Consider the following 12,916-nt stretch of genomic DNA (forward strand, 5'->3'; position numbering starts at 1 on the left):
CTTCACATGCAGGATTGTGCTCCACCAGCTGGAGAAAGTGGAGCAAGCTACACCGGGCAGTGGCTATCATCTGTATACGGATAGATTTTATACGTCCCCAATGCTTGCGGAAGAGTTACTTTCGCACAGTATTTTGCTAACTGGGACTGTGATGACAAATCAAAAACAAATGCCGCAGCAGCTCAAAAAAAAGATGAAAAAAGGTGAAGTGACGGCTTATCGCAGAGGAAACTCGTACATGGCACTTGCCTGGTGGGATAAGCGTCAAGTGACAATGCTAAGCTCAGACCACAATGCGTCTACGAAAGAAGTGACAAGGAAGACAGCTGGAGGAAAAACACTGACACTGAAGAAGCCTGTGGTGATATGCGACTACACTGAAAACATGGGTGCAGTGGACAGGGCCGATCATTACTGTGCAAGTTATGCATTTTCCCGGAAGTCAATGAAATGGTGGAGGAAGCTTTTTTTTTTGGCTTCTGGAAGTTTCGATAGTGAACAGCTTCATTTTGATGAGACTGCAGCTTTTGAAGCAGGGAGAGAAAGAGCAGCGACACCTCCAGTACCGGAGGAACCTGATAGAGCAGCTGATTGGTGACGTAAGGGCTCGCGCTGGGAAGCGGGGCCCATTTGCAGGATTGGATTGCGAACAAAGGCTGGATGGAAAGCCCCATTTCATCTACAAGATCCCTGGCCGAAGCAGCAAGGACTGCGCTGTTTGCAGTGACCGGAAAACAAAAGGGGGCAGGAGGGAAACAGTGTTCTTCTGCAAAACCTGCAGAAATAATCCCGGACTGCACCCAGGAGAGTGCTTTGAACGCTTCCACACACTGCCCAAGTATCGCTAAATAACTTGGGGACAAAGAGGAACTGACGAAATAAACAACCGCCAAGTTAATTTCCCACAGTTGTCGTTTTCTTTCGTGGTGCCTCAAACTAGTGAAATAGTTTCGGACCGGAACGACCGGAAAGTGGGTAAAAGCTTTGGACCGCAAAGGGTTAACAAATAGAATTTTGTAGGGAAATTACTAATACCAACGCATACATCTATAGTTCAATGCGTATTGGCTGTGCTGCGAGGAAAATTGGATGTCCTGAATGTCATAAGTACTAAAAAAATGTGCATGCATTGAAGTTGGAATTATGCAGAATATTATACCAAGCTTCAAAGCAGCTCGTATGTATCTTTGTGGAATGTAAACTCTTGGCAATGAACACCTGCTTGTACAAGTACTATGTTGCTGCTCCAGGCAAGATTATAAAACATAAAAGAAGTCAAGAGTCATTTTTCAAATTTAAGTAAAAAAAAGTGCTTCACTTGTCATAATGACAACACTGCATAGGGAAGCTGTCCAGTGCGATACAGCCAACCAGCTATCCTACTTTGCATTGAAAGCCCCCCCCCCCCCCCCCCATTTGGTCTGCAAACTGGGCTATGTACTCTTCACAGAGGAGCTGAAGATGATGTTTTGTGGAAAGAAAAAGGCTGCAAAAGGCACTCGATTTCAAGGCAGGGCATTCCAGAAGCCCCGTGTTCAAAAGGACACAAAAGGCTACAACCCTTGGGACTTTTGATGAATGAAATCTATGTTGCAACTTCGGAAGCCGTTTTCTCAAGTCAGTCTCTTTCTTTTTTCCTTTTTTTTTTTACAACGAAAGTGTTTTATTCCTGGATACATGAAGATTTTGCTGATGTCATATCCATCACGGAAGTTATGCCTGTTCAAAAAAGCAAGCGGCCTGTAAAGGGAGCACCCCTGCACGCAGGTCTTGCGGGGAAGCAAGCTTTAGTACTAAAGAGTATGTTATACTTATGGTTGTTTGTTTTCAGGTTTTATATTTTGACACGAAATTGTTTTATGCCATGATACCCCAAGGTTTCACTGACGTCATATCCGTCGCGGAAACAACGCCAGTACACCTTTGCCGAAGAGACCTGCCAGCAAGACGTCGGTCGCCAAGCACACCCACAAAACAGCCACCAACCTGCAAATCATGCTCAGCTGCAGATTTCGCTGCAAATTTCACTTTCGTGTTTTACTGATTCCTATGACAGAGAAATCAACCAGAGTTTTCTTTTCTTTTTTTCCCCCGCCTGCGTCGCTTGTTTCAGTGATTTCTTTATGACTGTTGGGTTTATTTTGATTCCATCTTTTGCATTGCGTTCCTTGATAAGCAGTTGAGGTTATGACACTGTTGGTTTTCAGGTTTATTTTTTGTTAATTTTTTATTCAAATAGTCATTCAGCCTACATGCCTGTTGTACATTCACCTCTAAAATACAGAAAACCGAAAAAAATTGGGTTGTAAATAAAAACATTTAAGACTGTCACAACCTTGTCCACTCATTTGGGAATGCAAAGTAGTTGAAGCAAGTTGTCAATCGCGTTTTTAAAGTCGCTCAAGGTGAACAGAAAGAAAATTGCGTTATAAAGTTTTCAAAAATATTGCTTTGAAATTTTTCTTGTGTTATCACAGAAGCACTTCCAGTTGCTGTGCCAATTTCAATCAAAACCCACTGAGAAGTGAAGAAGTTGCTCTTGAAAGCCACGTCCCCCCTTAAATGATGTTGAGAGGGTAAAATTTGCAGTTTGTAAAAGTTCCTTTTGTCATATGCAATCGAATTTCAGATAGCTGTTCTCGGTGAATTTTTACGCATCATGCATGCAGAGAAAGGCCTTTTTTGTGCGTACAATTTTCTGTAGCACAAATATTTACTGTGAGGTTTAAAACGGCCTAGGTGGTTCATTATGAACTGCAGAATTGATTGATCAAGTTGTTTAATTAACGTCGCTCATTCCCACTGTGTTGATATTGCATTCCTTTCCTTCTTTCTGCACTTCCCTTTTATGGGCATGAAGTCTGGCTGTGGTGCAAATGAAGCTTCTGCTCATTCTCCGCCGCCTGAGCCTTTTGTTAGACAATGTCTCGACCCGAGATGTGGTGCGAAAATGCAGCTCCCAGAGTCGTGGCGGCAGCCAATGGCGGTCCCGCTTTCGTGTTGTGATTTTACGGATCAGTGGGAGGTCTCGAAAGCAGCACAAACTCTGGTGTGCTTTTCCTTTGTGAGCCACAAAGTGGCCGAGGTCCCAGCCCGGAAATGGTTGCCGCCCTTGCAGATCAGTGCGGCCCAGGTGGCGGCAGCGCAGCAGCAGCAGGAGCAGCTGCAGCGCCAGTTCCTTCTGGAGCGCGAGCGGCTGGCCCACCTGAGCGCCCTGGGGGCGGCCCACGCGGCCGCCACGCACCCGGGCGCTGCCTCGGCCGCCCAGCTGCTGCCCCAGCACGAGGAGTTCCTGCGGTGAGTAACGACCGAGGCTCTGAGGAATGGGAGCTTGTTTTTATAACCTGGCACCAGAGTGCTGGCAACAATGGGGCCAAGGCTAGGACGCCAGGGTGATTGCATGCCCTCAGGAGTGTCCCCCCGCTACAAAGGGGCAGCCACCAAGCCATCATCGTCGTTGGAACCATGCCCGGGCAGCACGTAATGCCGGTGTATGCCCGTGTATCTGAAGCTAACAAAGTTGATTCAACGACATGTTGTGGTCATTTCTCGTACACCTAATTCAGCCAGTGGTTAGTCTAGGCACTGCACTTTTAGAATCAGTTTAAATTTTCTCGCTCTGGGGACATGGAGATTTTTGACGGGGTTTTTTTGCAAGCTGAGGTGCGTGTGTTTTTGAGGAAGGGGGTCGTGGCTGCTGCACTTGACAAAAAAGGATGCAGATCGTGGTTAGGCTGCATTACCATAATATTTTTTTTGTCAAAAGGCTCCTGGCAAGTCAAGTACCAAATAATGTTGTCAGCTTTGTAATCTGACAGCGTTGAGAGGTGATAATTACTTGAAAATGATACCAGCTATTCACTAGTGATCTTTGGTTCGGAGAAAGGGCAGCTTTATTCTGCCAAAGCTTATTTGTGATGGGCCCCCGCATGTCTAGCAAGTGTGCCTGGCATTTTCAGCCAGTTTCCAGCAGTTTCGCTTTAGTTTTTGCATTGCAAAATTAACATTTGGCACTACTACGCCGTTACCCAACTACAAGCTTATTTGCCATAGCGCCTCCATTGCCGGCTACTATTGCTCGAAACAAGCATGCCGCTCGTGCTTCCACTTTATCTGCGCCTTACTTCTGCGATAACAGCTTCTGCTGAAAGTCAAAAGATAACACCAAGTCATTGGGTATCAGTTCAGATGAGAACGCTTCCAATTGGCCTTGAACACTGCCAGCTGTTCACCAGCCAGTTTCGGTTTCATGCGAGGGTATTTCCGGGGGTCAAGTATCACTGCTTAGTAGAACTGTCTATTCTGACAAAGTCTCCAACAGCCTTGTATTTGTTTCTTTTCGAAATTGTTAGGTGGCGCTGCAATGCAGTAGGCTCGTAGTGCTGAACTCGCTTCATAGCATGACGGCGGCTTGGCGAAAGCTTGCTGGGCACAATTCTAGCGCATCATACCTTATTCCTGCAAGCAGGGCTACCATAGCGAGTCAGAACATGATAATAAACCGCATCATCAGAACGTCAACAAGCATCCATCAAAGAGTGGTTTTCAACTCCAAGCTGATTTTGCGCATTGCTTGCTTGCCTCCAATATTGAGCTAGTCATAACCATTGACAAGGTGTTATTAAATCACGTGGAGGCTAATTGGGGCCTTTAATAATGTCAAACGACCAAATTTCTTCTAGAGAACCTTCCAAAATAGCAAAATTTGAAATAGTGGTTGGGCTTCACCACAAGGCATGGGCACCACACCGGTTAACATTTTCTTTTATATCTAACAAATTGCACCGCGAAACTCTTTTTTTTTTTTTTCTTGGACGGGTTTTTGAAATGTTTACCTACAAAATGTATATTCTAAATTTTTTCTACTACTGGTGGTTTGTTGTACACAACTTACTTTTATTTTCTTCGATGCCTAGACAAAAATTTCGAATTCGATAATTTTTTTTGCAATCGCTATTTATGAAGACATTATTAAAACTGGTGTCGTTGGAAATCGCGTAGAATCGCGTGGACAGGTTGCGGCAACATGGCGTCGGCTCTTGCCGTGAAGAGGTGCAGGTAGCTTCAGGGACCGCTTCTAATCTTTTGTGGAAACGCAGCTCAAGGTGTAAACTAAACAGCTCATGCGGGAAAAGAGCTTACTGTGTGGGAGAAGCACTATGAAAAGGCATCCGCGCCGAATATCCGCCGCGGAGGTGGCCCAGCCAGCTGCTGCGAGCGCTTCGAAATTGCCGCCATGAGGCACGCGTAGGGCCCCTTACCCTTTGCGGTGGAAAATTTCAAATTCTGCGATTCTAAATAGGGGAATCTGCAAAATTCCGCGACAACATTGAAACGGCATAAGGTACATGTAACAGTTCATTTATTAGACACTTCACTAACATGCTAGATTTTATTTACAACTGAAGGAAGTTGTTGTGGCTGAGTCTCTGGTGATGCTTTGGTGCTTTCTTCACCAAGAGAATGGCGCCTGTGAGGCACGATGCCACCATAGCGACTGAATGACTTTTCTGCATCAACAGAGTTGATTGGCACCGACAGGTATTTAAGGGCAATGGATGAAAGTGTTGGAGCCAAGTGTTCCATCCCAGCCCAGATAGCCAGGACATCAAAATCTTCACCTGGCTTTTCTTGTTTAGAAAGAAATTGTGCCAAGTCCCAGTCACTAAACTTGAGGTCTTGGGCAGACTTCAGTACCTGAAGTCTGCCCAAGACCTCAAGACTTGCCATTCAGCAGCTAGGGCTGTAAATCCACGAACGGCCCCAAACTCTGATCTCTTCTCTGAGAGGCACCCAACTTGCTGGGCATCCAAGCACCTCACACTCTTGAAGAACTTCCAAGTGTCAGAGTTCTCCAAGTATACTAGCGCCTTGCTAGCCGCTTCACTCGTTGCACCCTTCATTTTGTTTGCAATCTGACGGGCCCTGTCGTGTGCGTTGTTCTCTTTCTGTGGCTATGGCTAGGCCCCTTGATTCGGGTGGAGGCTGTGCCACCTAGCCACTTTTATTATTTGACAAGGTTGGAATACGCAGATGCAAATTTAAATTTTCAACGGTAAAAGTGTTGCAGACAATTAACAGAAACCATTTTGGTATTGCTAATAGAAAATACCACTTTTCCGCCCCATTTCACCGAATATATCGTTTTGGGGACGTAGCGCCACACTTTAAACTTTTTTTTTTTTTTTTGGAATTCCGCGAAAACGCTTTAATTCCGCGATTTTTCGCAAAATTGCAGAATCGCGGAAAGCTAGGGGCTCTAGGCACGCGTCTCCCCATTTGCGCAAGTCGTAAGGCTCCTCCCAGTGCCGTTCGCGGCAACCGAGGCAGAGGCTGGCGCCGGGCGAAACCGTCGACGCGGGCGTCAAAAGAACGTGCACTCATCGTCGACACGACGCGCGCACACGTACTCAAGCGTAACCGCGCGCGTTCTTTTGACGCCCGCGTCGACGGTTTCGCCCCCACGTCGGGTTCTACCTCGCTTGGAAAATGACGCGAAGCGCGCGGCAGTAGGAGGAGCCTGCCGACTTGCGCCAATGGGAAGGCGCGCTCTTAATGGCGGCAGATTGAAAGCGCTCCGGACAGCCCGCTGGCCCCGCCGGAGATGTTTAGGCTTACCAGAGTGGCGGATATTTGATAGGCGCTTTCCCTAGCCGCGTGGATGATGCTTTATAGTGTCGTTTTCGAACACATTATCAGCTACCTTACTGTACAAGCAACTTCATTTGTTCCTTAAGTGGCATCTTAAAGAGCGGTCCAAAGCGGTCGGTCGAGCTACCCGCCCTACTTCGCGGCCGTTGACGCCGCCATGTTGTCGCCACTTACGGCGCCGCGCGTAGCATGCGGGTGGTATTCACGCCGGCGTCAGCGTGCCTGTGGCGTGCGTGGCGTGTTTTCGTGAGCAGAAAATGCTCTATGCGGTTCACGTTTAATGCTTTTGTGCCCGCGCGCAACCAAGGCCACACGGCCGCACCAACACTCCCGCCTCCCGTCAACGCCGCAGTCGTCTGCTCGCGGCTCGTGTGTTTGTATCACCCGCACCGGAGTGATAAATGCGAACGGATCATCCGAATTTTTTTACATGTCATGCAATGAATTTTGGCTGGGGAATTTAGAAAATTCGTATCAACTGAATTCGTTTCACCGACATTCCACTGTAGTCTAATTATGCCAAGAACAGTTTTCTGAAAACTTAATGAGCTCTAATTATTACTCATAACATTTATTTGAGACAGATTGAGCCAATTAAAATAGCATGCAGTTCATTTCATCCCGAAATCAACGGTGTAATGTTTATAGAAATCCTTGGAAAAGAACAAGCTGAAAACCTTTGTAAGGCTAGGCACATATTCAAAAAAAGGGAAGCTGAGAAAATCGAAGTTAAGTTTTGCTAACAGAAGTGACAGTTTTATCTATTGAGCATATGAAAAAAAGAAACGATTTAGAATGTTGCTCGCTTTTCACTCTACACGAGCATACAAAGTTTGCTGAAATCAGTTGATGGGAAAATTATGAAATCCTCTGTATACAGATGGCACTTGACAGAAAAACTGAACAAAACCATAGCCAGAACGTTGCTTCATTTTTGACGTTATTGGCAGCGCGCCGTCACTCTTTGGCGACCAAGGCTGAGGTGCCGATCGTGCACCACAGTTGTACACGTTTATTTTGTTATGTTTCGGCTTCATTTTGTAGCAAACCAATCGGATTTGCATCGCGTGAAATGAGTTGCAACGAGGGGGCTGGTAAAGAAATGCAGCCCACTGTTTTGCATGTGCTTGGCCAGGTGGGATAACCACGTTTTCGGTTTAATCTACTCGTATATCACGTCACCAACGCACTTTGTGCTCAGTGCGAGCATTTATAATTCCCAAATCGCTCATCTATATGGTAACCTGCCGACAAGGAAGCGCGCGCCGGAGTGCGGGCCGACCCGCCGCGGCATCGTTGATAACAGAAGGAACACACTTCCCTTGTGACGTCGGCATGCGGCATCCTCCACTTTATCATTTCTTTTCTTTCTATTTGCTGCTGATCAAAAGATAGACGCACCTTAGTGCACCCGCCCGCGTAATCATATCGCTAACGCTATCGTCTCGGCAGCCCGCGGGTGCGCTAAAGCCTACCTCCGTCTCGGCGTCGTTCTCGCGATAAGTCGTTGTCAGACATGCAAAAATCGTACTCCAGACGCTTTTGATACTGCTAGTTCTTCCTTTCAGTTATCGATAGACATATTTACTTTATTTTTACACCATGCGGGGCTTTTGCCGGTCCTCGCATAGACGAATACATGAGCCGTTGCACTGTGATGAGAGTGCCGAGCAGACAACCCACGGCGCCCAGCCAATGAGGTTGCGCCCTGCGGTCACGTGCAGTCAGTAGCCAATTGGGCGGCGCGTTTCATCTCTTTTCTACCCCGGTTTTACTCGCAACCAACGGACGAAACGGAGCGGTTCTGGCGGGGAATTGAAAACGAAAAGACGCACTTTCGAATGAGACCAAGATGGACACCGTGGCACATGTAGAACCCGAGTGGCGAGTCGTCAAAAAGATGCTATTTGCGCATCGAATCTTGGCCGATTTTAGCGGTCGTCGGTGCTCCGAATTGATATCGTGGCTCAAATACGTACTCCTGGGTCTGGATATTTTGCTAACTGGGAGAAAGGTAGCTCTACTTTCCGAAAATGGCGAAAATCGATTTTTTTTTTGGCCAAATTTCAGGATTCTAAGACCCGCGTCTCCCCTTAATTTCCTGTGGTAACGAAAGAGTTAAGGGGGGATGCGGCTTTCAACTTCGGAAAAATGACCAAAACATCGTTTTTTTGAAACCCACATATTCGGCTTCTATGTTTCCTATTCTGTGCGTCAACAAAGTTTTTACGCTGAAAAGCGTCGCAAAGTGGCATAAAAAAATACTTTTGTCAGGCGCGGTGACAAACTATCAGCGCAAAAGGGCGAAAAAACGGCAATTTTCGGAGCGCTCTATCTCCGCAACGGTGCCACCGGGCGCGGCCATTTTGATATGGTTAGATCGGCCGAGCGATCGTCTTTCCGGTTCCGCTCGTCTCTTGTATCTTCGTTCATTCACAAACGCACAAACGGCAGAAAAGAAACGACGCACAAACGAAGCTAGAAATAGATGCTGAAGCGCTATTGGTCCTCCGGTCGGGCGCAGAACAACGACCCTCCTGATTGGATGTCGCGGGCGCAACGCAAGATGGCGGCCGCCTGAGCTGCGTAGCGAGCGGATTGAGTTCAGTTTCGCCGCTTCGCTCGGCCGAGTTTCTGTTCAATCTGTGGTATTCAACACGCACGTTATCGCGATGGGAATGCCAGAGATAACGACCCAGATTACGGGAAGTTGTGTGGCTCGAAAGGCGGAGGTCATCGAACGCTTCGTGGTGCGCGTGACTCTACCGTCGCCAGACCTTGGAGGGTGACGCGGTGTGCGCGCTTGCGATAGCGGTTCGTGAAGTGAACTTTTAGTCGGATTTGCGATGTTTACACGCTTAGTTATTGCTGTGTTTTAACTGTGGGCTCGCTAGCCTTGAGAAAGAAACGGTCGACGCGCCAAACGCTGCGGCGCGCAAGGCATAGCCGACGCGCATTGGAGCATCACATGACTGGGCAACTGGTTACGATTGAACGCCAGAAGTTGTAATTAACGCCTGCGACGTTAGATTTAATCTTAAAAGCGACCTGACCAGCCATATCAGGTATAATCAAAGTTCGATATGTCGCGGTAAGCGTGCGCTGCGATGCGCGCGAGCCGTATCGCCTTTCTTGCACTACGTTTCCCGTGCACTTGTAATTTTCATGCAAACAGGTTTGAGTTAGTAATATAAGAATAAAAATATGCTCTCTGCGTTAAAAATGTACGTTACTGTGGCAGCATTTAACAGTGATTTTTTTAGGGAAATTATTGATACCATTGCTTGGGGCATACTGGCTGTGCTGCGAGAAATATTGGATGCCTTGAATGTCAAAAGTAGTAAAAAAATATGCTCTTGCATTGAAGTTGGGAGTTATGCAGAATACTCTACCAAGCTTCAAAGTAGCTCATTTTCATCCTTGTGGTATGCAAACTTTTGGCAATGAACACCTGCACGTATGAGTACTAAGTTGCTGTGCCAGGCAAGATAAAACACAAAAAAAGCCAAAAATGTTCAAATTTAAGTAAAAAAAAAATGCTTAACTTGTTGCCATAGTGACAACACTGCAAAAGGAGGTTGTCCAGTGCGATACAGCCAACCAGCTAACCTACTTTGCATTGAAAGCCCATTGAAACACATCTTCCCCGACGTTTGGTTTGCAATGGGGGTATGTACTCTTCACGGAGGAGCTGAAAATGATGTTTTCTGGAAAGAGAAAGGCTGTAAAAGGCACTCCAATTTCAAGGCAAGGCCTTCCAGAAGCCCCATGTTCAAAAGGACATGAAAGGCTGCAACCGTGGCGACTTTTGATAAGTGAAACCTATGTTGCAACTTCGGAAGCCGTTTTCTCAAAACAGTTTTTTATGCCACCTATGTCGCTTGTACCAGGGATTTCTTCGTGACCACTGGATCTATTTTGATTCCGTTTCTTGCATTACATTCCTTGATGAACAGTTCAGGTCGTGACACTTTTGGTTTTCCAGATTTGTTTTTTGTGACTTTTTTATTCAAATAGTCGTTCACAGTCGACATGCCTGTTGCACATTAACCTCTAAAAAATGAAAACTAAAAAATATTGTTTTGTAAAAAAAAAATTCTGAAACTGTCACGACCTCGCCCATTCATTTGGGAATGCAAAGCACTTCGAACAAGTTTTCTATCGTGTTTTACAAGTCGCTCAAGCTCGGTAGAAGCGGAACAGAAAGAAAATTTAATAAATAAAAAAGTTATCAATATATTATCTTGAAATTTTTATCGTGTTATCACAGAAGCATTTCCAGTTGCTGTGCCAATTTTCATCAAAATCCACAAAGAAATAGAAAAGTTGATTTTGAAAGCCACGTCCCCCCTTAAGCACGGGAAAAGGGCAGAGGCGTGATAACGGGCACTAACGAGCGCACCAATGCGTCTTATCGCCAAATTCCTCATTTCAATAAGCATCTTCAACTATCTGTTCAGAAGAATGTGTGGCTGCTATTGGTGCTGCTGTAAACATACATCAGGCGGGTAATAGGCGACAACCAAAACGTGAAGTTCGGTACCGCCTCCTTGTGCATGACTATCAAGTGCACCACAGAGGCATAGAGTGCGGTCGCTTGCAGTAACGAGAGCAGCTCCCCGTATTCGTGCTCATGGTCGCGAGCGGAATGGTGCGAATATAATTCTTACACGGAAAACACGCCGGTACAGTTCATGCAGCAAGCGCCCGGGTGGTGATTTGTGGATGAATCTTTCGAATTGCATATTATCTTCATGTCTCCTTTAAAGGGGTCGTGAAGAGAAAATGCATTTGTCTTTGCTTAATTTGTCTGCTTGAATGACCTTTTAAGAACATAAATCCCAAATATTTTCACAATTCATTGCTTCTGGAATTTAGGAGGCACCTTTGAAATTCTCGTTTTCAGGCGATCGCAAGCGACCATGCGCGCATTGTCGGTCGGCAGCGCAACTAGGGTGACGTCACGTCAAGTACATTCGAGAGTTAAACGCATTTAACGTTCTTTGTGTATATTGTTCTGCAAAGCTGGAAACCCGATATTTTAGAAATAATTCATCCTTTATTCGTTGCCAAAAAAACAGTTTTCTATCCATGTGAGCGGTGTCGTGATTGCGTCAGTTGTCTGGCAATCATTGCAGCAGAACTCAGACCTACTGGCTGTTTGTAATTTGTAGCCCGTTTCCCTGCTAAATTTCACATTCTTTTGCCGTCAGAATCTTACCTTTTTTGGATGAAATGGCACAACTCCGCTCAAGCAAAAAAAAAAGTGCCTCTTGTGCGATTCAAACTTGCGGCCTCCGGGCCAGTGCAACGTTGAGGCCAGCCTAGTCGGACACTTTATCCACCACACTATCGACGCGGAAAGCGCGTGCGGCGAAAAACTGCTGCATAAAAAAGCCTCTTCGCATTTGCAACCCAGACGTCTGTTGTGTTTTCATAAATCCTAATCAAACCAGAGCTTTAACCACCAACTTACTGTTGAACAATCAACGAAACAGTGTTAACAGTATTGTTTATGTCAGGAAACAGGAAAGCAATCGTCGAACTGCGTCATGGTCGGACTCTGCGACTCGGCGCTCTCACTAGTTATTTTTGCGCTTGATGAGTAAATGATGGATGGGCGGGTGGGTTTTAAGTTCCGACAACTCGAAGTTCCTTCGATAAACATGTTTTGTAATAAATTCTCATTTTAAGTGTTCGGTCATTTGTCTCGTCAGGTCAGAAGTTTCACGTTCGCGCAACTCACATTACAGGCTACGTGAGACAGACGTAGGCAAGTTTGTTCAAGAATATCGGCTAGCAAAACGACAGTTTAGACTCGTGCGAAACAGCGTAAACAGTTTACGAATGCCCAGTTTAGATTAAACGTGGTTACTTCTGCCTGCACCACTTGCCCGCGTTGTTGACTGAAAGGTCGACCATGTTGATCGGTCGTATCAGATATCAGACATCACCCGTTCAGTTGCAGGGCGAGTTTCATCATGGCGCCGATGTAGCTTTATCTGACCCTTTGCAAGCCCGCTCTATGCCGACATATTGTGCAGATGAGCGAGAACTATGATTGGCTTCTTACTGACTTTCTGAAACGTCACTTCACAAGTTGAGGAGGAAAGCCTCGGTGAAATTGTAACTGCATTTGTTTTCCTATTTGCCAATATCAGGCAACGAAATGGGTATGGATTGTTTGTTTCTCAAGGTTCCACGGTTATAAGCGCACACACAACACAATTTTTTTTTTAAATCTCTTCATGACCCCTTTAAGCTG

General features: G+C 46.1%; 1 protein-coding gene across 10 annotated transcripts in view; it reads left to right on the plus strand.

Moving 5' to 3' along the window:
- The window catches only part of Gug (arginine-glutamic acid dipeptide repeats grunge), a 69,757-nt gene that overhangs the window by 46,763 nt on the left and 10,078 nt on the right, over positions 1 to 12,916 (plus strand). For all 10 annotated transcript variants that reach the window (XM_077675705.1, XM_077675714.1, XM_077675712.1 and 7 more), the window contains one exon: positions 3,119 to 3,297. In XM_077675705.1, coding sequence (XP_077531831.1) covers positions 3,119 to 3,297 — 179 coding nt within the window. The remainder of the gene's footprint in view (positions 1 to 3,118; positions 3,298 to 12,916) is intronic.

This window comes from Haemaphysalis longicornis, unplaced genomic scaffold (genome assembly GCF_048455015.1).
Source record: "Haemaphysalis longicornis isolate Haplotype H1 unplaced genomic scaffold, Haemaphysalis longicornis Haplotype H1 scaffold_7, whole genome shotgun sequence".
Lineage (NCBI taxonomy): Eukaryota > Metazoa > Arthropoda > Arachnida > Ixodida > Ixodidae > Haemaphysalis > Haemaphysalis longicornis.